Source organism: Tinamus guttatus, unplaced genomic scaffold (genome assembly GCF_059628265.1).
Source record: "Tinamus guttatus ecotype Peru unplaced genomic scaffold, ASM5962826v1 Tinamus_guttatus_pri_ptg000051l, whole genome shotgun sequence".
In the NCBI taxonomy this organism is placed as follows: domain Eukaryota; kingdom Metazoa; phylum Chordata; class Aves; order Tinamiformes; family Tinamidae; genus Tinamus; species Tinamus guttatus.
In genome coordinates, this window is record NW_028288585.1 from 585779 (window position 1) to 611151 (window position 25373).

General features: G+C 36.1%; 1 protein-coding gene across 38 annotated transcripts in view; it reads right to left on the bottom strand.

Moving 5' to 3' along the window:
- Nucleotides 1-25373, bottom strand: part of RIMS1 (regulating synaptic membrane exocytosis 1) — a 304893-nt gene that overhangs the window by 151446 nt on the left and 128074 nt on the right. For 37 of the 38 annotated variants that reach the window (XM_088539870.1, XM_088539857.1, XM_088539900.1 and 34 more), the window contains 2 exons: nucleotides 17098-17441; nucleotides 14072-14934 (listed from right to left, as the gene is read on the bottom strand). In XM_088539870.1, coding sequence (XP_088395996.1) covers nucleotides 14072-14934; nucleotides 17098-17441 — 1207 coding nt within the window. Of the gene's footprint in view, nucleotides 1-14071; nucleotides 14935-17097; nucleotides 17442-20701; nucleotides 20756-25373 lie in introns of all 38 variants that reach the window. The other variant, XM_088539901.1, reaches the window with a different exon arrangement.

Consider the following 25373-nt stretch of genomic DNA (forward strand, 5'->3'; position numbering starts at 1 on the left):
ATTTTTTTTTAATTACCTGATGTAATTTATAGTTACAGCTATGCCACATATAACTTAAAAGCACTTCTGAGTCTATGCTATTCATGTGTGCTTCCTTAGCAATTAAATGGTAAGAAATGACAACACCAGCACTGAAGGAAGTATTTGACCCTCTTCTGCTCAGAACAATTTACATTATAATTCTTTAACATTACTTTGAAATCATGGAAATCATAAAAATCATAAAATTTTTTTAACAGAAATTTCCACTTACTAGCCTGACTATGGGAATGGACAAGAAGGCACTGAATTATCACAGGACTCAATTAAGTTACAAAAGCTTAAACTCTGAGACAGAGATACCAACTGTTGTTAAACCCTACCTGGAAAAAGAGTATGATACTGGCTACAGTCAGACTCCTGGAGAAGAAAGGGTCTGATCATTTCAGGCAATGATGCGATTATGTCTTATGTTCATTTCTACCTCTCTGTCTCTTTCGGAAAGCAAATCCACTTATTTTCCCTTAATATTCATTTTTGGTAGTAATCAACTTCTGAAATTTTGCTAATTGTTTCAACACATAGCTTAAACATTACCAAATATTTTCATCAGAGAATTGCAGAGTAATTTTGGCTGGGAGGGACATCTGCAGGTCATCTACTCCAACAGCCTGTTCACAGTGAGATCAACTAAACTAGGTTTCTAAGGTAACCTGTTCACTTGCCACTCAAATTTTAAGTAATTCCAAAGATGAAAATGTAATGACTTCATGACTTCTTGCTTTTTTTTTTTTCAATAAATTAATTTGTATGTCTCTGTAGTAATAGTTGAACCAATGTATTTAGTTTAAGCTTACTAGAACAAATATATTAAAATCTCTTCAATATTTGTTCCCTCTATTTTCTACTAATGCTAAGTCAAAATACATATTTTATAGATTGACAGACAAATTTACGTGCAAAGGACCTACAGAGGTCACTTTATCCAATCTTCTTCCTCCCCTCCTCAAAGCAGCTTCAAAGTTGGGAGTGATTTTGTCTACTCAGGTATTAAGCATCTCCAAGGACAGAGACTTCAGAACCACCATGAGCAAAGTGTTCTAATGTATTATGAATTGTGTTAGCTCTCTAATTAGCACATCATGCAAAACACCCATCTCCATCGCATATTAAGATTAGGAAATGCACTGTATAAAATATATCTAATAATTATCATAAATTTTCCATGTTGTATATTACATTGATAACATACAATATTTAAGCAGACACATCTGTAGGAATGGCTTGACTAGAAAAATGGTTTCGTCTCCATCCTTATATTTCAAGTGCATTTTTGTATACTAAAACGGTCATGCTGTCAATCTAATACCAATAAAACTGACAAATATGACTGTGTCTTCACTGAATTAATATTATTATCTGATAATGCATTGTTTTATATATAGAGAATTTATATAGTAGAGCTAAAAAAGCCCCATCAGATTTAAATCTAGAGATTAGAGGAGTAAATAGTACTCAATGTGTTGAGCACATTTTAAAAGGCCATCCCCATTAAGGATCATTTTCTTTTTTTTTTATTTACCTCTTCTCTCTTCCCCTAAAAAGCAGGCTTTAAGAGTGAGCACATCATTTATTTAAGCATTGCCATAAAATGTTCTTGATCCTTAAAATATTTTTCTAGGTCAACATAAGATTAGGCCCACAATGGCACAGATAACTGATATTCTGACAATTCATCCTAAGCTAATCTTATTATTAAAAAAGAAAAAAGAAAAAAAAAGAACACAGGAGAAGGAATATTGATATATTAGATTTTTAAATAAAATATTTGAGGAGAAGTTAACATGTAAATAGCACGTCTGTTTGTCAAAAATTCTGCTCACCAGCAGATCTTTCAGAAGAGGAATGAGTGCCTTCCTGAGCATTTACGTTCACTGGCTTGCAAGAATAATCATTCCCCTAAGGCATTATGATTTAAAACTAGGAAACACAAATAGGCTAATCAACTTCTTGTGTAACCGATTTCCGAGCAGCTTGTCTGTAGAAAAAAGCACACAGCAGACCACTGGGATCTGTTTCTATGTGCTGGCTAAATTACTGTTCCCAGTTACTCATTTTGCCCTCCTGCAAGCAGTCTTTGCTTAACCACAAGGCAAATCCAGATGCCTGTCCTGTAACAGATAACTGCAACCTCCCTGCATACGGATAAGGTTCAGAGTTTTTACATAAAAATGGTACAATTAGCAAATGCTATAAAGTGTTGAGAGTCTACACCTATTTTAATTTCTATTTGCAAGTTGCTTTTCTGAGGTTCTGTTTATCTGTAAGTACATGTCACCTCATACTGATTTTAAGTCTGAGCCCATACAGAAAATCAAATTGTCCAGATGTCTCGAATGTTTTACGTATTAGAACAGAGTTCTAGTAACACACAGGCATTCTAGTTCATACAAATGTGTCTGCATATATTCACAAGCAAGTACTCCCCATGCAAATTAGTCTTACTGATACTACAAAACCAATTAAACAAAGAATTTGAGAGCAGTTGCATATATTATTGTAGCTTTTCTCAATGCAGAAAGAGTTCTCCCATTAGATGCAGCTGCTCAAGGTCTGGGCCAGATGAACTGTGAAACTCTCCAAACATTGTCACTCCACATTGCCACTCCAGAGCCTCTCTGGACTATCTGTTCCAGCGCTTCTCATGGTTTGTTTTTAATATGCTATCACAACAGACATTAAAGCAAATCGTGACCATTGACTCTTGCCCACTCTTCATTAATCTATAGTGATCTTATCCGCTCTTCATTAATGTATAATGAACTCATAAATTTTATACACTAAATGCTTCCATTACATATGTTTGCAAATTGTTAAGCCATCATACTGACTACCTGCAGCAAAATTCTAATCTATCAGAAATTTCCAACTCACTCAAGGAAAGTTTACTCCAGGTAATGCATACAAAATATCCCATCCTGCTGTGGTCGAATAGGGAAAAAAAAAAGTGACTTCTTAACCCGAAGCATTAGTGAGCTTTTCTAAGTCACCAGTGTAGTCATCTGTAGGCCCTGTATCTCTAAGCTCTCTCTCTGTATTAATTTGTCTCTCAGTCCTCAAACAAAGATATCTTTTTGTTGTTATGTTTATCTTTTCTGAGAAAGGAAACACACCATGCGTAAGTGCTACTGTTGAGCTATACTTGTTAATGTAATTTCCACGCCTGGAATATATTCCATATACTGCCTCCAACACAGAACACACAAGATAGATAGTGTAAACCTGCACGTGGAAAAATGCAGAGCGAGGTGAGACCTAAGAAAGGCTTCTGCAGTATCAGTTCAAAGGGGAAGGGAATTTTGCATTTCCAGGCTTTCTTTTCGATAAAAGAGAAACTGTTTTGAATGGATTGTGATGGACAAAATAGACATTTGACAGCTCCATCTAGTGGCTAATTAAGCACAATTTTAATGGTTAAGAACAGGTAGCCTAGTGGGTTAAAACGAGCAGAGTATGGTGCTTGCTTTTTTAGCTTTTTTTGTTTTTCTAGTAATGCTGAAAAAATATTCTTAGCACCTAGCTTTTTTAATAATATAACATGAAAAATATTAATCTCCAAAAATGAAAAGACTTTGTGAAAGTTCATAAAGGTAGTTAAGAAAATTATTTTCATATTTTTATTAACTTATTAAATCATTAAAACCTAGTTTAAGAATTGAACTATTTAAATTTACATTTGAAATTACATTCATATTTGAGTTCACATTTTCAGTGAAAGAAAGATACCTGCAAATACATTTTTCAGTAAAAGAAACAAACTAATAGAAGGAAAAGCTTTAAAATAAATACGCTCAATGTTATCTGAGTGTATAATGACCAACTCTCTGCTTCAGAAAGCTAATCCTACCCTAGGAAGGAAGTCTCCTACATGATCTAGAACATCTCTGATTTTTAAAGGGAATTTTGCATGTGCAGAAGTCTGACTTAGAAGAATGTTTCCCATGACTGTTCAGAAAACAGAGAGAACTCATATACTTTAAAAATACAGAAGAAATAACTTGAACAAGTTGCTTTAAATGGAACTTGGGTTAGTTAGGTAATGTAACAGGGTAAGTTAGGACACATGTGAAACCAGTATTTTTTAAGTAATCAAAGTTAAACATATGCTTAAATTCCTTACAGAAATGAATTTAGTAAAATAATCCCATACTAGTCTTAGCCCAAATTAAGTGTACAACATAGAATATACATTAGAGGTATTTAACGTAATGTTCAAATACTGACAGGGTATTATCTACCTTCCCTTAAAAGGCAATATGTGGATTTGGAAGTTTAGATGAGCTACATCGCCACTGTATATTCCTCAACTTGGAAAATGGATCAAGTTAAAGCTGATCAAATATGCATATAAGGTATGGCAAAGCTGCAGGTCACAAGGTAGAGTGTGTTTGTATTTACTTTTCCAAACCATAAAAGGTCATGTTTAGTGAAATTGAGCAAAGGTGAAAAGAAAATATTCTAAATAAAACATATTCCAGAAAGCATAATAAAAGACTGAAGAACTGAAAAAATAATACTATAGGTACACATTTATAGCATAGAATCACAACGTTGCTGAGACTTATAAAATGCGCTTAAGGCTGGAACTGTTTAACAACTGGAAAACTTTCCATATACTATTTGAAGTCAGTCAAGGAAATGAGCAGAGGGACATATGCACAAGCATCAAGATATTTTAATAAACTAACCATGCACAAATGCAGAGGCTTCAAGTGTCTTAGAAGCAACTCCTTCAATTTTCCTTTTTAAAATATAGGGTAGATTGAGTACAGGGTACAGGGAGGTTATTAATGGTTATCCTAGCAGCAGACAGCTCCCAGCTGTCTACTGTGTGCGTTAACCAATTAATAACTGCCCTCAAATTTGCATATGCTGCTTGCACAATGTCTATGCACAGAGTAAAAGATGCTCAAGCAATAATGATCTGCTGAAAAACAGGTAATAGGATCATCTACTACATAACTATGATGTTTCTACAGTCTGTTCTGAATGTGATTTTTTTCAGAGGTTGGAGTGAAGGGCTGTTTGTTTGGGGAGCCTTTTACTCATTTATGCAGTTAGCAAATTATGTGTATTTTAGTTTGAACAAGCAAGGAAATACAAGAGCCGCATCATATGGAAATGTGTCTTCTTTTGGTACTTGACCAAAGACATCAAAAGGTGGTTACTTTACTAGTGTAGTAAATATGGCCAGTGAGGCTGTATAAGAGTGACACATATTTAAACACTTATTTGCCGGGTTACCGAGTTTGGTATCGTCAGTCGAATGGAGACAAGAATCACCTTCCTGGATTCCAAAGCTTATATATGGTGCAACAGGATAAGGATGGAAGGAAGGACACACTAGAACTACGCAAAGATATATGAGCAAAGATAGGAAAACAGTTTTTAGAGAGGCAGGCAGAGCGGCCTGGAACAGGATCAGATTATGCATATTTAGTCAGATAAAACAGGTATCTTCATAATGATGAAGCTTCTTCCCGACACGCTACAGGTGTTTTCTAGGGGCCATTCACCAGCACACTGCCTTTACAGAGCTCCGCAAATACACCAGGATGTCTATCCAAAGGCATACTGAAAGAAACTGGATTACTTACGTGTACAAGAGAAATTAAGTGTTATTATTCTGAGGAAAAAACAACAACAAAACCACCAAAGGTAGAAGGGTTAACACAAATTGTTAACACAATTGTTAACACAAAATACTAGCCAATAATGCCAGTCAAGTTTAGTCTCTATGTTTGGATTCAATGCTAATTTATGATGATCAGAACCCCTGTAACTGAGAAGCAATTTCTTTTTCAAGAAATATTTTTATTCTTTTCAGTTTCAGAATTTGATGCCTGTTTGTGCTTTCTTAATGCTGAAATTAACTCCTCTTCTTTTCTCAGACAGGGAAAGCAGATCTGGTTCATGCCTTCTCTGCTAAGCAACTCCTTCCCTAAGCAGCCTTTGAACAGAAAAATGGTCCCCAGACCTGAATATGATGAAGGACTGCACTACCAGGGATCCATTACAGTTGAGTTGTATGTTGAAAAAGAAGTGTATGCATTATAGTATAAAAAGCCAATAATAAATTTATATTTTTTCTTTATAGGATTTTATTTTTCTGACCAAAAGATAGAGGCTCCTCCATACAGGGAGGAAAAATAAAAGGTTTGTCTTCCAGTCTCAAGTCCTACTCCCTTCCTTCCGAACACTGCACAGATCACCTACAGCAGCTTTACTCACTACCATCCTGTGGTTCTCCTGAACTCAGTAGATCCTGAGTAGCTGTTCAAATATCTTTGTATTGCATATACAAATATACATGAACATAGAAAATATATAGTAAATACATAGAGTGGGGTAAAGGTTAATGTTCTGGCTATCACACAATGTCATGTCTGAAGCCAAGTTTCAACTCCAGTTCACTGCATAGCTGCATTTTGAAAACTGCTCAACAGCTACAAAATTTGAGGGCTAAATTTTTCAAAAGGTTTTGACTCCCTCAGACTTCTGAGAAGCACAGAGTCAACAGCTCCTCCTGTTTCTGTAGCACCTATTTCCAATGCATTCTGCACACAAAGTACTGACTACGAAGAATTTTTGAAAATCTGTCTTCATATAGAAACCCGGGGAAGTCCTGAATTTCTCTACAGGTCCAAATACTTTTGTGGCTGCTGACATTAAAGCTACTCTGTGCTTGGAGGTGTTTAGTTTTTCTGATGATATGACCCTAATTCCTCCAGGCCGTGATTCCCTTGTATGTAACAACAGTAACAATAAAACTACTGGACATGCTAGAACAATTTCATTACCATTATATAAACTAGGTGCACAGGAGAATGTCCAAAGAACAATCAGTTAATAAAGTAATTAATATGTCAGAAATGAAAAAACACAGAAGATGGAGCATTTTAATAACAAAGAAACACATTGTCTTGCCAACTTCCAGAGTTCTTAGAAAGAACTCAGGACTGAATGGTACATCCTTTTCTTCAATGTCTCTCGCTAAAATAAAACAAACATTTTTTTTTAGATTTTTTTCCCCCTTTTTTACAAAAACAGACTGTTACTGCAAAAAAGTTTGTACTGGAAATAGTTATCAAATTTAGTTACTTAGAGGATGGTAAAAGGACAAACTACCATTAGGAGTACTATGAAATTATCCCCAAATTTCACCACCTTGGCCTGGGCTACTATAGGAACGGCAGCATTTCTATAACAGAACGACTTCATTGTGGGCTACAAATAAATCAATTTTGTTGACAGGCCACTTTTACGTGAACTAAATGAGGAATTAAGCTTACAATTGGCCTTAACTTTGTCCTTGAAGTTGACATGGTTTCCAATGCCTTGTCTAAATTTCCCTAGCTACAACTTAACTCTCTAGGGAAACAGAAAACCAGTTATTCTCCCTATCTACAGCTGTCTCCTTCCTGTTCAAAGTACGGGCATGTCTTGTCATGTCTTCTATTTTTCCTCTCCTCCCCTCTCCTCTTTCTTCTCATTTCCTTGCCTTGCATTTTGCCGTTTTTATTTCTTCTCTTCCAGGCAACTGAAGCCCAGTCTTGTCCATCTTCCTTTATACATCATGTTTTATAGATCTCTGGTCATGCTCACTGCTCTTCTCTGGACTCGCTCCAACAGGTTCACAACCCTCTTAAGGTCAACCAGCCAAAATACTTTATGAGCACTTCACAGGAGAATTCTGTCACATATATTTCCTGAAATTCCCATTTATATGGTTATGTATGCCAGTAAAATGTTGGATTTTCTCTGCAACTATATGACTTCTCCAACTTATGTTCAGCCTATTTCATTTCCATATGAAAGTATGCACTTTACATAACTGCATATACATGAAACGTACTTCTTACTGTCCAACGCTGATTTGGACAGTAGCTGTGGATAGCAGCTGTGAATACGCATAGTGCCAGCAAGAGTTAATACAGGATTAAATTCTTACACTACAGCAATTAGATTTTCATTAAGATCTGCATAGAGGTAGATCTAAATTATTCCCTGATGACAAGAACATAAATTGCAAGGAATTTCTAAGAACTAAAATACCACTTCTGGGTAGATGGTCATTTTACACTGAGTTCCAGCTCAGTTGCATTTTTTAACAAAATCATCTCTTTTTAAAACTTCATGTCCAACTCTCCAAGCTAACAGATGTTAAAATATTCTAACAGATGTTACATGACTTGCCTACACCACAGACCTAAAATACAAAACTGAAAATAGTTTAAAACATTAAAAAGGGCCTCTCTCTACTGCCTTTTACGTTTTCTTTCACTGCATTTATACACTTCACTGTGTACATATGTTCTATAGCCCACAGGTTATTTTACTGCCAATAATGTTGCATCACTAGAGAAACTGGAGCAGTGATTTAATTTATGCTTTCCTTCTTATGGGAGCACCCACACGCATGAATTTAGAAGACTTAGGGAAGGCGATTAGATCTGTCAGATGGGCACCTTGTGAACCCTGGGAAGCGTGGCCACATTTGCCTGCAAATGATGGAATCACTCTCCTCTTTCATCTTTCAATTTCTCTCTCCTTGCTTTTAATTCTCTGCCTCACAAATACACGAACACTGAGACCCAGAAGAGACTGCAACAAAAGCTTTGCCCGTAACACTTTCTGACCAGAAGAGAAATGCTGTAAGAATTAAACTAATCTAGGTCATTCTGTTCCTTCTGGTATCATAAGAAAGCCATTATGAATGAAACATTCCCGTCTGTTCTTCACTAAAGGAAACTAGAATGCAGTGTTAGTATTTCTCTAAAACAAGATTTCACCTCTGCCGTGACCTCTCCTCTTTCAGCCAAATCCATCCACAAGTATACAAATTGAGTCTTTGTTTTGTATCATTTTTTGAACAATACATGAGTAATAGGCATACTTCCAAACATAAAATTTGCAAATAGAATACACATTTAGGTAATTAGCAATAACAAGAATGCAAAATGTAAAACCATTATCACATCTCTTTACATAAAATTATCTAAGCAGTTTTGAAGGTCTAGGCAAAGTGCTCCAATTTTCAATAGCATGTTACCTTACTGTTTCAAAAAGGGCAAGACAGGGATCTAGAATCTATATTTATCTGTAACTATCATAAGGCAGAAGGAGTTAAGGACAACTTTGTCCAGACACAAATCTGTTAGTTCCACACAAATTCTGTTTTTTTTTTTAAGAAAACGGTCAAAATCTAGTCCAAATCTAAATTGGATTTGTTCCTTCACTGGACGGCAGTAGGCAGAAGCTCTCTCAGTTCTAAAATGAGATGGTCTGGATTTCATTTAAAATGCTCTGGGCTATGTTATTCTAGCAGGAGCCTTTGAAGTGAGTATAAATGCCTTCTAAGTGGACTTCTGCATACCCATGATGGTGTTGTCACAGGGAACTCAGCCCCCAGAGTACTCAGCGACTGTAGATTTTAGAATAACTGGTCCTACAGCAATAAGAGGATAAAAATGATGATTCACAATCACTAATAATGTTCTTCAAAGGGTGCAGAACTTTTTTTTAAGTAAATTTGAGATGACAGTTTAGACCCTGCTAATCAATTCTGTCTCCAGCATAGAAACATATAAACACCTCGGAAGAAATTTTAGGCTCCTCTGCCAAAGACACAAAATCTCAGTGGACTGCCAAATACATTGCAAAATGTTTTCATATCTTTTTATATTTCTTTTCTATAACACCTGATAATAAATAAGACTTTGCCCATCTTTGTTGAATTACTGTTCACTTTCTAGCTTTATTTACATCTGCTACAAACAAGTATTTTGGGTGGTATATGCATGTTGATTTGCATATTTCCCAAGTAATGGTTCTTTTTCACTCCCACTCTTCTGTGATTTTCCAGTGGTAAAATGTTTTTAACTTGCATACTAAACGTCTAAAAACTGATGGAGCATAAACATCTGCTCAAACTTGACATAAATAAAATAGAAATGTGAGTCAAAAATTATGTTTTATTTCCTGTCTGCATGTTCTTCGTAAAAAATGGGGGCAGTCACTCCTCTCAATTCTCAAGTAGCCCAGCTGTTAAGAGATCCCCTGACACTAATGCAAGCCTAAGACAGCTTTTCTAGCAAATGCAGATGTTCAAATGTAACTTTTGCACAGTTTTGAGGATATCTGCGAATATGAATGTCTCAAGAAATTTAAGATTTATTAAAATATTGGATTCATTTTTGAAAATTTCTGTATTGTTCCATACATAATATTTTTATATATATATAATAATATATATCTATAGTATATATAATAAAATATTTATGTTTTTGTATTTTGATGTGATTGCCTCAAAATTAAATTTGAGTTTTATTTCTGTATGGAAAAAATGTAGCTGAAGAACCATTCTTAAGTCATTTTAAGTTATAAGAAAAGCAACAGTAGCCATTTCCTGAACTTTGTAGCCTAGTGCTACATGAACATAAACTAACTGTATCACAGGCGTTAACCATTTACCCAGTGGATTCATATCATAAACTTTAGGACAAAAGATCTCTCATGAGCACTACGTACACTTAAACACAATTTGTTTCAATCAAGATCGCAACCCAGAAAATTGCAAAATCAGTATTTGTGTGGGCAAAGAGTATAAAGGCTCTTTTAATAGCTCATAAGGATCTGGCTTTCGATTTAATGATTACCAATTTATGCAATTTTAGACAAAATGTCCTCTGAAGATGCCTCCCTATCTTCACTGGCTTCAGGTGAACTTGCTTACCTATTTTCAAGCATAGTTATTTAAACATGCAGTAATTTTTAATGTTTTCCATTAGTTTTCTTAATAGGTTTAGAATTGGAAATAAAGGTGGACAACTATGTAGGTACCATGATACCTATCTACTTTATATGTCATTTTTTACTATTGATTTTCAGTACAGTTTTAGACTCTCCAGCTTCACCTTACGTTCCTACATACCTTACATTTTCCTTTAAATACCTCTGCAAACTGTTTTCTGTATAGCAATTCTATTTTAGCTGCATCAGATAGAATAGAAGCTAGTACAAAAAGACATTGCCATTAAAATTAATGCACATATTTATTGGATGCCAATATGAAGCAATGAGCAACTGAGTAACAAACATGTATTTTAAGTTATTGAGTTTTAGTGGTTAAGGCTGTTAAAGTTCAAAACTTCACTTGCAATAATTCTATCTTTCTAGCCCCATTCATTTACATTACTTTGGCACCGGATTCCTGGCTGAGCATTATTTAGATAAGAGAGTGCATGGAAAGTAGATGGAATCCAGACCCTCCTGGTCTTATAAACCAAAGATCTTCAACCAAAGACCTATGGAGTATCACTCCCAAATTATATGCAAAGCACTAGAGGAATGACAGGTGAAATTCTGCTTATAATATACTGTTTAAATACAAACACTAGGATTGTGACCTCTGCTATACAAGGGTTATTAAAAGAAAAAAAAAAAAGGATCATATCCTTTTCTGTTTTTTTTTGAATTATTATTATTTTCTGAAAGATTTTTCTTAGGTAATGAAAATTCCTGTCTTTCCACTTATTCTTATAAAAATACCATAGACTCATCTTTTTGTCTTCCTGCCATTCTAATTATGAAAGTAATTTGATAGTCTTAATATCAAAAAAATGCTTCTTCTGCCTTCTCATTTGTATTCCCATCACCTAGTCTTTTTTATAAACAATAATGCCAGCTTCAAAGACCTCCCAATTCTTTCTTCCGTGTAAAGGACTGTAGCAATCTTACCAAGATAAGGCAGAAACAAACACAGCTACAACTCATAGCTATTAAATGAGAAAATATACCTCTGGAATTAACGTGTTGCATACCCATCAGCTCACACATATGCAAATGTATATATAGAAAATATCTGATTAATAACGCAATCCTAGATTACTGACGAGCAGAGATAAGGTTGCAAGAAAGGCGGTAACAATGTTAACCATCTACTGAGGTGGTAGCAGTCAACTCCTACTTGCAATGTTTATCCAACTACCACAGTGTAGCATATAGGCCCATATGATACAGACTTTGGTCTCTATTGTCTACAGTGGAAGCTTAAATATCTACCTCAGATGTAAACAACAAGGCATTATTCAAATGCCCTTATTAAGGCAACTAAATCAAACTTTTAGGAAGTGATTCAAGATACATATGTTCTTCTAAGTACTTTTATGGAAGTATCTTAAGCTATACATTTGCATGTTCCCACTACCATCAGTGGAGATCTTGTCAGCATAGTCGATTTATCAAAGCTGAACCTCTCACACAAAGGTATTCCTCATCTGAGCCAACCAAAAGATATTGGCAACATTTGTGCAGGGCTGGCAGATGTGGCAGAGGATACATAGGACCTGTGCCATCAGAGAATGCAGCTGGACTGATAACACGACTATATCAATATACTGATATCTATCATTTTTTAGCCTAGACTTTATTTTCACATAAATGAACTTCCATTCAATAATACTTCTCACTTAATATGGGAAATAAACTCTATTTCATAAGCAACACTTTAAACTTATGCATATAGATGAAAGCAAGTAACAAAAATTTTAAGTAAATGCAGTGTTGGAGACCACAAATACCAACAGAGGAAATTCAGGGAAATTTAGTGAAATCCTAATTTCAGCATAAAACACTGCCACAAAGCAGGGGGAAAGATGTGCTCTCTTAGCATGACAGAATCAGTGAGGATGGAAAAGACCTCTGAAGGTCCCCAGTCCAATCTGCTGATCAGCAGGGCCAACTAGAGAAGGTTGCGCAGGGCCTTTTCCATTCAGGTTTGACTATCTCCAAGGTTAGAGACTCCACAAGCTGTCTTGGCAAACTGTTCCAGTGTTCGACTATCCTTCCAGTTAAAAAAAAAAAAAAAAGGCCTTTTGTAATGTTTAAGCGGAAAGAGGGTCAAGGTTGCAGGATATGATTGTCATCTCTCCTTAAAAATGAGCAAAAAAGCAAGTTTCTGTTCTGTTTTAAACTTTGGAAATACTTGTGCTTTGAAAGTTACACAACATCTATTAAAAGTCATACAGATACTGCGCTACCAGATGGGATTGGAGATGAGTGTGTCTCTTTTTGTATATGCTGATGTGGAGACTTAGGGGATGACAGAAGACCACAACATGCACATCTGAATCAAAGACTTGTCAGCGTTTGGAATAAAACACAGACAATCTATTGACATTTTGACAGAAAACTTTCACATAAGAAGCATAAATAATTAGACTAAAGAGCAAAAAGCTACTTCCAAGGACACAAAAAGCATTCAATCACTGCAATGACATTTAAAGACAAGTTACTGTTATGAGACAGCCAGTATTCTACTAAAGTCCATTGAATATGAATACCATTCATAAGTTTGAGCAATTTCTTGAACAAGGAATAAGAAAGGCATTATTTAAAAGCATGCAGTATACTACTGAACCTTTACTGCTGTGTTGCCATGAACAGATGAAGACAAACTGAAGTAACAGAATGACAACATATTTGGTACCTTGGGAATAAAACCATTCTGATGACAGGTAGGCCAATTTTCATTTCTTTCTGTATGTGCAATCATTGGCAACTATGAACTTGGCCAGATCGTTGATACTAAGAGTAGTAAAATGCTTCAGATTGGAGTGTCAATAAGATTATGCTTTATAATGGTGTTCTCAGATTCTTATAGAACTCTTTCTATTTCAATTTATCACAGAAAATATTCTGCATAGTGATAACAATGAAGCTATGATCAAAGGAAAACAGAATTTATCAAGAGAATAAACTAGAACCCTTAAACTTTATCTGTCAACAGGGTCAAACAGGGAAGAGAATGAGAAAGAAACTCACCAAATAATGCTATCTATAACCACCTCATTTAAGAACGCAAAATGAAACATACTGGAAATGAAATGTAAACAGCTATAAGTCACTTCTCAATTAAAAAAAGATGGGAAGGAACAAAGGTGCATGATCAGAAAAGAGGCAAAAGAGAAAATACAGATGAAAGCTTTTCCCAAACCATGGCTGTGTGCATAATATACATAAAGGTCCTTACCTTTTTCACTGACACTTTCACTTTCTATCTCCACATCTTCACAGCTAGTATATTCTGGTGTTGATGCCCCTTCTTCCTCTGAGCTACTAACTGACATCTGCCTTTTCTTTCCGCCTCTCTTTGCTCTATGAGGCTTTGGAGGGGATGGCCGCACTGATTCCGACTGGTCAGAACTAAGGGAATCATTCCTTAGCATGGTCTCCATTTTCTCCCGCTTTGCTTTTCGCATGAGAATAGCAGAGCTAGGATCAAGGCGGCTCTGTTTTTTAAAGGAATCGTGGTTCTTGTATTCTACATGTTCTACAGGAACTGGACTATGCCTGGGAGTTGGTGGACTATGATTAGTTAATTGTTTAGAAACAGAAATTCTTACATCACCTGTTCTGTCTATAGAGTACGACCTCTGAGTTTCCACAAGAGATTTTCTGTCCTGAGTTCCCTGTAACTGTGAGTGTTTTCCTAATTTATTCTCAGGTACCTCCGCTTCTTCCATTTCTGTATGTGCCAAAGCCACATCACTGTGTCTTCTTTCATGCCGTGCTTTAGAAACTTTAGCATGCATGCGCATCTGCTGTTCCTCAGGATGCGGTTTCACGGGATATCTCGCCAGATTGGGGTCACTCCTGTATCGAGTATGATATTCATCTTCCTCCCTTTGTTTTTCATCATCAGGTACTTTGCCTTCCTCAGTTTTTGCTGGCAACTCTTGCGACTTCCCTTTCTCCAGTCTTCTACTTTCATGCCGTTCTTTACGTTCCCTGTCATCGGCTGGTCCTTCTTTTTGCAGTGAGGATTTTGGCACACGTTTGCGCTCACTCTTTAAGCCTTTGCCATTCTGTTCTGAAACCAATAATGTCTTCTTCCTACCACAAAATGAGTACAATAATTTGAAGAATTTATTGCAAAATAAAAATACTTGTATAAACTGTCTGTTTTAAAATACAAAAAACATAAAACAAAACATAAAGTTACTGAATTGATTAACATGAACTGAATCAATTAAATCTTTTCAACGGTATGGCTGTTTTCCAGGACAAACAACAGCTAGTGTGAACTGCATAAAAATTACAGAATGTCCAAGTAATAAAATCACTGAGTATATTAACAACTGCAAATGCAGATAAAAAAACTCTTTACCCATTTAAGGGATGGAGAATCAAATGCATCTTTGTGGTAACTGCAGCCCTATGGCAGAACACTGGGATATGTTTATTTCATTTTTCTGGCAAGAGCCTGGAGAGGCTGGGCTTTTGGTCTAACCTCATATACACAATTCATTTCAAGTACCCTGACACTTTAAATATAAATATCACCAAATGGAGGATCTCTAAGAATGACATAATAAATAGAACTTACAAGTCTATCAAAAATTACAAAAGATAGAATATACTCAGAGGCAATAATATTTGATCTGGTTTCAGTTACCTTATTAAAACCCTGAAAAGAAGTACACATTTGGCTTATAAAGAAAGCCAAACTGACTCTTTTAGCTAAACTAATACCATTCTTTCTCTGGTAATGAAAGAGGATGAAAAATGTAATTTATTTCTCTATACAACCGAAGCACAAAATAATGAATAATGAAGGTGTCTGAAAATTATGATCTCTCATCATTCGCCTTCTGCTTAGGAAGAGTAAGCAAGTAATAAATAAACAAATAAATAAATAAAATCCCCTTGTAGGACTGCTTTCTTTCCCTCTAATCCTCCCAATTGTCCTTTTGTACACCAGTTCACATTTGAATCCATCTGTTTTGAAGAAGACTGATCTCAGCTATACATTTTATTTTAGATGAAATTGAACCAGTACTGAATCTTTTCTACCTTAACTGGTACATATTCAGATTACATATATCTTTTTTCACATATGTATAGACATATACCTAGATTATACAATAGACAGAAAATGGTAGGCATGATCCACCTCAGATATAAATCTATCTCCTTTTTTTTTTCTCTTTACCTTCTGAGTTATTTGCAATACATGAGATTTGAGGTTACCATGCAGAACCTTTGAACTTTATTTGAAAGTCTCAGTAACACAGAGAAAATGGTGCTATTGCATAATAAATATAACCACCTAATTTTTGAATAGAAAAGCAGAATTAGATACAATTTTGGTGTCCTTAAAATGTTGTTCAGCTGGTGATGACATATTGGAGGGCCTTTCTAGCACGGAGGAAAACTGGAATCGCAGGGGCATCCTTTGTTGTTTTATCTCATACATTTATATAACACAAATCAGAATATTGTTCATGTTAAACCAAGATAGACTTCTCCTCACAGACCTCACAGCAAGTTACTAAATAATTCTCTTCATCTATTTTCAGCTTCAATAGTTATAAAAAAAAAATCATCAACATTGTGATCAAAGGAGAATCTTTTACGGTAATTTCAATTTTCAATGTTGCAAGTGCTTCCCTTCTCTCAATTGCTCTGTCATTTGCCAGTCAGAAGCCAAAGGAACAGCAATTGATTCATCACATTATCCTCTGCTGACTTGTTCTGCTTCATCCAATTCATTACAGTGAATACAGCTCATTTATTCATTCATTGAGTTTTAACATGCTAGTTTGCTTAATAGCAATATAATAATTGATAAAATGATACATGAGGCATCAAATGTTGAGAATTTCACAGAACTTGACAGGGTTTTATAAATTATTATTTAGTACATTATTTCATTAAGTTAAATGTTGTGTTTTGTTCAATAACTTAAAAACACCTGTCACATTTAAAATTTTAATAAAAAGTAACCTGTCATTATGGACTGAAAGTATATCCCAAAATGCACTGAGATATATGCACATACTCTTAAAATACAACTATTTCTCTTTTTCTTTCCACTTCTGTTATAGAGCATGAAATACATACATCAGGCAATGCATTTCCTAGCCAACAGTAACCAATTCCTAGTCAGTAGATAAAGCTGTTCTTACATGGTTCTATGTATACAGAGGGCCTTGGCAATACTACTGATCTAGCAGTTGTAATTCCATAACTCTGTCCAAAGACAGGAAGCATTACCTCTCTCGTGGGGGTTCGCTTCTAGACCTCGATGAAGCTTGCTTTTGGTCCAGGCCCATAGCTGGCTGTGGTGCTTCTGCTCCTTTCCTCCTATCGGACTGCACACTGGAAGCAGTGATCTCCTGTGATGAGGCAGTTGCTGTACTCAAGGGAGTCTGTGATCTTGATCGTTCCTGAAGCCTTGCTTTCTTTTCTCTAGGTGCGTCAGAGCCTCCCCCAGTTGCAGTATCACTCAGTGCTCCGTCCTGGCTGGGAGACGGCTGTGGTCCACTTCCAAAAAACCATGCTCCAGATTTGGTTAGGATTTCCTGTTGCTTTCGACATAAATTGCATACCCACATAACCTAGTTGAAGATAAGAAGAGTTAGTGCAGCTGTCCCTAAGTCCCTAAAAAACATGCTTATTCTAGCACAGATCAGATAAGCTCTCTTCTTTTCCTCTGCACTGGTAAAGTTTGTGCTCATGACGCTGCTCAGAACATGCTGCTGGCAGTGCTAACAACTGCACTGGCAAGAGCCAAGCATCCTACAGGCACATGCTATGCGAGCTTCTCCACAACGTGCTGTCAACACACACCCGTCCTACCTGCAGCAACCCCCACCCCAGCCCCAGCAGTCTGCGGAGCGAACGGCAGAGACGACGTGACTAACACTTGCTGCTGGTGTTGGGGTAGTTGGGGGCTCATTGCGTTTTCCTCCGTGCGAGTCACTGCTAGGACAGAGCTACCAAACTGTGATGGGACTTGAGTCTAACATGGCAGAGCTCTGGGCAACCCACTCCCAACCTCAAATCACTTCCCTGTTAAAGACAATTGGTATAGTATATCTCTTTAACTAAGTGCTCTGATATAACATGTAACATACATCATTGTATTTCAAATTAATTAATCATTTACTGTCCGCTTTTTAGCTACATCCAGAAAAACTACTTACCAGAGACGTTAGGACCTAAAGAAATCTGCTAATACAGAACTAAATGTACCAACCAATAGAATGTAAAAGCACCACATTTTGCACTACTAGAAAATGATCATTTACAATCTCTCTTGTGTATAGCTAATAAATATAAATAACAAAAAATAAGTAAATAAATACGCGTCCTTGGTGATCACAACCAAGCTGTGTATATAAAGGGTGCCTCTTAGAATCTTAGGATGCTTTTCTTAATTCCAGATATGCTGCTAAACAGCAACACAAACAATAAAGCTGGACTCTGCATTTCATCTGCAGTACAGGACAGTCTTATGTACAGGAGCAAGTAGCCAGAGAAGTAAGAGGTTAATCAGGAAACTGAAGTGCATGAATGTTAAAATACTGAAATAAAGACAGAAGGCTTTTCGGAGGCAGAAGAACATCTAAAGAAAATAAAAGTGGCAGAAATTTTGTCAGAGATGTGAAGGCAGAGATGTAAAGAAACAAGACTGAAAGCTAACTGTGAAAATAATAATAAAAAAACTATGAGTTTAATCTGGATAGGAGTAAAGGAATGGGTTAAATTCAGAACTAAGATGACAAATGTTGGAAAGAAAAATGTGCTTCAATTATCTCTGAGTAAACACAGTTAGAACGATACAACACTTACATGAAACACTTAAAATGAAAAGGTATGGGGAAAGCAACCATTACAGGAAAGAAGCTGTGGCAGGACAAGACTCTGTTAGGGAGCTCTCTCATTCTCTAGCAGGGGCTGCCTCCGCATGCCCTATAAGGTGAGATGAAAATTTTCAAGCATTTTGCATATTCAGCATAATTCAGATTTATTTAAAATATCCTGGAATAGACCAGCTGCTGCGCTTTGAAGAATAACTAGGGCCTTCCCAATACCATTTCTGCACTGACTGTACCACACTGTGAAAATACCAAACTCTTCTTCCTGTATCTGACTTGTGCCTTTATAACAAGAATACTGTTATATTTCTCCTTCTTAAGAGAGATTATTAAAAATTAATTCACAAAACAAAAATCAAATTAAAAACTACAACAATTCCAACAATGGCACAAACATGTATTATGTTAAAAATAGACAGATACGCCTCAGTAGGATAACAGAACTGCAACTTCTTCAAAAATAAATGCTAGTCCTTTAAAAAAAGCCTTAGTTATAAAATACTGCATTTCCTCCATCTAATTTATATCTCAAATCACAGATTTAATTTATCAAACAGATTATTATTATTTTATAATCAGGTACATTTTTAATCTATTTGGTTTTATTTCAGGTATTTCAAATTGCAGGAATGCTATAATCTGAAGACATTAATCTAAAAAATGCTGTTGTCTATACTTTCCTTGCTTAGAGCAATGTTAAAAATAAGTGTTACTAAAAATTACATAAACTGGGGATTGTCTGAGGGAAGGAAAAGAACACTACTGTAAAACTGAAATATAGTATACATGCACATTTCAAATAGCAAATGTGGTGACAGATTTTACTCACAATTTAATGTATTTGATTATTTAAAATATACGTTAAGTATGTAATATTTTTTAAAAAGCAATTTACATAATCACCTTTGCTACTCTAATTACTTTTTTTGGAAAAAAAAATGAAATTCAAACAAATGAGAATAGGTAATGCATAGACACAGATAAATACATAATACAAAAATAAGAAATACTAGACATGTAAATACAAAAGTATTTTTTCACAGCAGTCCTTAAACACTACCGCTTGGACACAAAGTACATACCACTCACCACAGATTACACAGGCAGGAAATCTGCATTATACTCACACAGAAGCTACGCTACCATCCCTGTTTGTTTAGGATTCTCTTCAGGATTTAAGAAATGCTATGCTTGCTTTGAGCTATGTTCAGTCCAAAAGGAAAAATGATAAAAGCCCAAAATGATAAAAAATTCCCAAAAACTTAAGGTGACATAACAGTTTCAGCAATAAAACTGCATATTGAAAAACATTTTTAGAGAAGTATGTGAAGCAAGCAATCTAGCAGCATGCAGGAATTATATCCTGATTGAATATACTGGGATGTGGTCCAAACTAATCTAAACTAAAGCAGGTCTGTGTAATAACTTATCTTAACAATCCACAGATGTTAGGCAACCAAACAAACGCTCTGATGAAGGATTACAGTGCTCTAATGTGGCTTCTGGACCTCCATGCGATGCATCAGTAAAATGAAGAGTGTTAGACAATTTTATTCTGGCCTGTCACTTCAAAAATGGTTTCTGTTTACTTTTTTTTTTCTGATGGTGAGCTCTGTTGCAGCACTATAGTAAGTCTTTCAGGACATCCATAGTCTGATTTTTGATGCTGGATTTGTTTCTGGTTTACTGGAGCCTTGCATAAATCAATGCTTATCTGCACATGAGTCCGTTAAAGAGAACCACTAACAGGGTATTGCTCATTCAAAGAGTTCATATGCACAACTCGGGGAAAAATACGCATTTTCACAGCATAGCAAGGGGTTCTAGGCTTTACTGCTACATAACAAAAACAGAGGCACATACAGGAGGTGGGTCAACAGCGCCCACAGAGATTCACGGAGAAAACATTACAGGCTGTGTGAAAACATGCTAGCATGCTTGCCTTCAAGTGGAGTATGGTGAATTTCATTCACAGAAAAAATATTCCTCAAACTTACTCTTACAGGTACTGCTGAATGTGATCCACAATGAGTAGGAACAGTTTTCCTGTACTAACACAACATGAAATTCCAACTTGAAAGATCCCATAGTAAATAATATATACAACTATACACACACAAAGAAAATCAATATTTTCAGTTACAAAATTAAGAACACTTATTTATGATTACAAACTATATGCTAGAATGGAGAAAAAATCTAATTTGAATTCTGAACATGCAGTGGAATGCTAAATTCATGTCAGATGGCAAACAAACTTCATAACAAATTTGTTTGACACATGCCAGACAAAAATCTCACTGAGCTCAGCGCAGTTTCCACAGATTTCCACAGATAATCTATATGCAAGCCCAGATTCTTAGGGGTTTCATTATGTACACATTCCTTCATGGTTTTGAGTTCAGGAACGACAGACTTGCAATATGCTGACCCCTATGCACCCTGCTTCATCTACATACAGGAAATTAGCCTTACCAACTGTGTTAGAAGGGCAGGCCACAAGTTATTCCCTGTTGAACCTTCATTAGTAATTATTTCCCTTCTGAAAGGTGCATATGCAATTTCCTATCAATTTATTCTATGCACTTCTAGAAGATTGTAGTTACTTCAAGCAGCACCAGGGAGACAGACCCTCTTCTCTGCCTGAGGTCTCATTTACTTCAGTGAAGCTCTGCCACGTCCTACAAGACGTCTCTTAAAATTCCGAGGGGAGGAACATTATCTATTTTCTCTTACGAAACTTTTCATTCATAGAATCAAGGTAGACCAAAGGTCACTTAATTATTTTGGGATAACATAATGTATGTATCAAAATGTAGAATTAGTATAGAGTATTACAAAATGAGTTAGGTAACATAACGCTAAAGTTACTTGACTGCATCACTCTATGAAAATCTGAATAAAAGCAGCTTAAAATCTACATAAATCCCTCCATTCACAACAAAGCAAAAATCTAAAAAAGCAAATCAACTCCCTTTGTTATGAAAATGTGCTTGCATTCAGCAAGTACATTTTTCAAAACTACAGGCTGTTTAGTCCCTCCAGTGCCTTCTGACCACCAAAAGTTAAGGCCATCTCTCCACTTCCTGCCTCTAAATTTATTTTCCCTGTCTGGGTTTGTCTTCTCTCTCCTCTGTTCTTCTTCTTCCTTTCTCTTCCTTGTACCCAGGTATATGGTATCATATGCACCCTTGTAGCCCCTCTCTTGATTATCAGGTCTTCCTTAGAGGCATTTGAACTCAAAAATGTAGTAGAATTTTTACCTGTAATTTTTCATCAGGTAATGATGAAAATCAGGTAATTTTTCATACATTTTATGCCACATCCATTTTTATCATGACTAGTGAAACCATATGGCCAGAAATGAGCAAGAAAATGGGTAGAAGTGTCTTCCATGACAGTGACTTACTCTCTCATGTAGAGAATCATAGAATCACAGAATGCTTAAGGTTGGAAGGGACCTCTAGAGGTCATCTAGTCCAACCCCCTGCACACACAGGGTCACCTAGAGCACGTGGCACAGGACTGCGTCCAAGCGGGTTTTGAAGATCTCCAGAGAAGGAGACTCCACAACCTCTCTGGGCAGCCTGTTCCAGAGCTACATCTTGATGCTGTATCAATACCACCAGTGCATGAAACTTGGACAGATTTTTTTTGAGCACTAAAGTCAAATGACATTAAATAACCTGTACCTATACTAGATTCTCTGCTGTGTTTCAAGATCAGGTAGCTGCATCCAAACTGCCTCCTGAGGTCTCAGAGCACTCTAACTCCCAGGCCACCAGGAAGAGCTGATGAGACTCAAATGCTAGACAAAATTTTGCCAAGTTACCTTCAAGTTACTTGGCAAACCTGCCAAGTTTAGTAATTTACTTGTCAGCTTACTAGTTCAGACATCTAACAAGTAAGAACAATCCAAAATTTGCTCATACAGAAGTAGTCTAGGAATCTAGTTCCTGCTTTTGCTGAAGCCTCTCCTCTAGCACAAAGAGTTCAAAAGAACAACAACAACAAAAAAACTCCAGGTGAATTGAAGCCGTATGCAGAAGACAAAAACCAGAGCCAGCTAACTGCCTTGCCCACCCTGGTATTCATCAGACATACGAGCCCCATCCATTTCAAGACTGTTATATAAAGCACCATCATAGCATTTCTCATTTCTCCATTTCTGTGCAGAGACGATTTTCTTCAGAACTTAGGTTTTCAGCTTGGTATGTTGTGCAAACTGTACATTCATCCCTTCCCCTTTCTCTCCCCACACCCTCCAATAGTGTTTTAACTGACTGAACAACTGCAATAAAATATTACACAGGCACAGAAGTTTTCAAGGTGTTGTGTTCTTGTAAGTTTGATGAAATAGGTAGCTCTGTAAAAGCCCTATAAATATTTCATTACTATAATCCTTTCAGGATCACAAAATCTATGTAGCAATTCAATCTTAAGACATGTTCATGAGGAAAGAGGCTCCGCTGCTCATAGAACTATCTGTTATCTTAAACTTTATGTTGCCTTTTAAATGCGTGTGCTGACAACATTCATAAGGTAGCTATAAAAGCCTATTTCATCAGAATTTTCCCCTTGTACTAGACGCATCATTTCATACTCCTTTCTGCTTGTCTTTCATAGCTAAATAAAGGAGATTCTAACTTTCCAAATCAAACTCTCTGTGCATGGTTAAGCATGACAGGAAGACTCTTAAATTTCTATGTCTACATGAAATACCAACCAGTCTGCCAGGTATTTATCTTCCCATTACTGTAAAATGACATCTAGTCAATAAGGTCAACAGAATCCAGAGGGAACCCACTCACCCTGAACTACACACACCAAAATAAAATGAAAGCACCTTCCTAATCATAGGCTAGTGCCATTACAAATATGTCAGCATACCCCAGCTAGCTGCCACATGTCATTTAAGAAGGGGACAACCTGCCACAAGATCTCTCTTACTCCTGCCAGCCATGTGCATACCTCTCACACCAAATGACATCAAGAATGGCATGAGCCATCTGCTTCTAAGCAACTGAATCCTATATTAATTGTAAGAAACATATTCCTGGTCTATGTTTCTAAGCACAAAATTACCACCTACCAATACAGATATGCTGAATATGTGCATATTTCTGCTGAATATGTGCATATTTCAAGGATTTAACAACAAAAATTTTTAAGACAGTTTTGCTGACATTGCTACTAGCAGCAGCATTACTAGTCATTTTAAGATAAAATTAAAATAGAAAACAACTGACTTCCTACACATGCCTTGCTGATAAAATCTCACAGATATAGCTGCCAATCTTTCTGAAAACTCCCAACAACTAACGACAAAAATTAGAAACTCTCAAAGTAATCCTGCAGCAAACTGAGTATTAAAAGTGATAATTTCAGGCAAACAAAAAGCTATCATAGTAAATAATATCTCTAAAATAGCCCCTATCCATGTGCAAGTCAGCATCACAATGTACTTCTCTGAGAATACTGCAGCCTTTGCAGTTCAAGTGAGGAAGAAACAAACATCATTATTGGAGAATTAATATTTCTGCCTAAAAATCCATATCAGGAGTAGATTTTCCTGCAGTAGCTTTAAAATTTTTCTCTCTTGAAGTATTTCTTTAACCACTGTACAAATAAATAAATTAACACATTTCACTAAGCACATTCTACAAAGATTGCATTGATTTTCTTACAACAGTGATGAAGACAGACAACAGCTTGGACAAATCCATGAAAACTTGACCTCAGCTTCCTTGCAGTTGTACTTTTTGTTTTCAGGATGACTGCTTTTATGTCTGCTTCTAACTAAAATGATCAAAACTTATAGACTTATAATATGGAGAGAGCTGGAAGAGACAATTGTACCAGGAGAATGGTTGGGTGGGGCAGGGACGGGGAAAGGAAGGGAGAATGAAAGAGGAATTTGGTTTCTTAATTTAGCCGGTTAGAATTTGAAAGGACTCAGGAAGTAGTATTGAATAGTTTGCACTGATTTGTTCTGGGACTGAAAATTTCAGTTTTGGAAACAAAGTAAACCCTTGAGAAAATTTTATGGAGGGTCAGACAGTGCAGCCTTTATTCACCCACAGGTCATCAAGATAAGACTTCCACCACTTCTGTTGATATTGCTCAACATCCCAGTGGTTTCATTCCTTCGTGAGCCCTGTAGTTTGCCTTGTGCCACTTAATTCCCTTTTTTTTCCCCCTTTTTCATATTGCCATATGCCTTTATGCTTTCACTTCTTACTCATCTTATCTGTAATACCTACTTTAATTCTTGGCATTTTTACTTCCCAACAATAACCAGTTTCAAAAATCTCTGTTTGCTCTTTCACATTTTCCTCATGAATCAGTCTATCAATTTCTTTTTCAATCTGTTTCCTTTGTCTGAACTTCTTCAATTCCTTAACACTTTTTCTGGTAAGGTAGTACAAATTCCTAGTCATACTTTCCTAGCCATGATATCAATCTCCATTTTCCACAGTCCATTACACTACACTAGAAATCATTATCTGATAGATCCTCTTTGTCTCTCCTTTTAACATGTAAAATGACAAAAAGATTTGTCTAATTATTTGAACATTTGGCTGCCTTGATGAGCCATCAACTCAGATCAACAGAAATATCAACTATATTTCTTTAAATTGCTTCATGGTTTCCATAGTTACAGATACA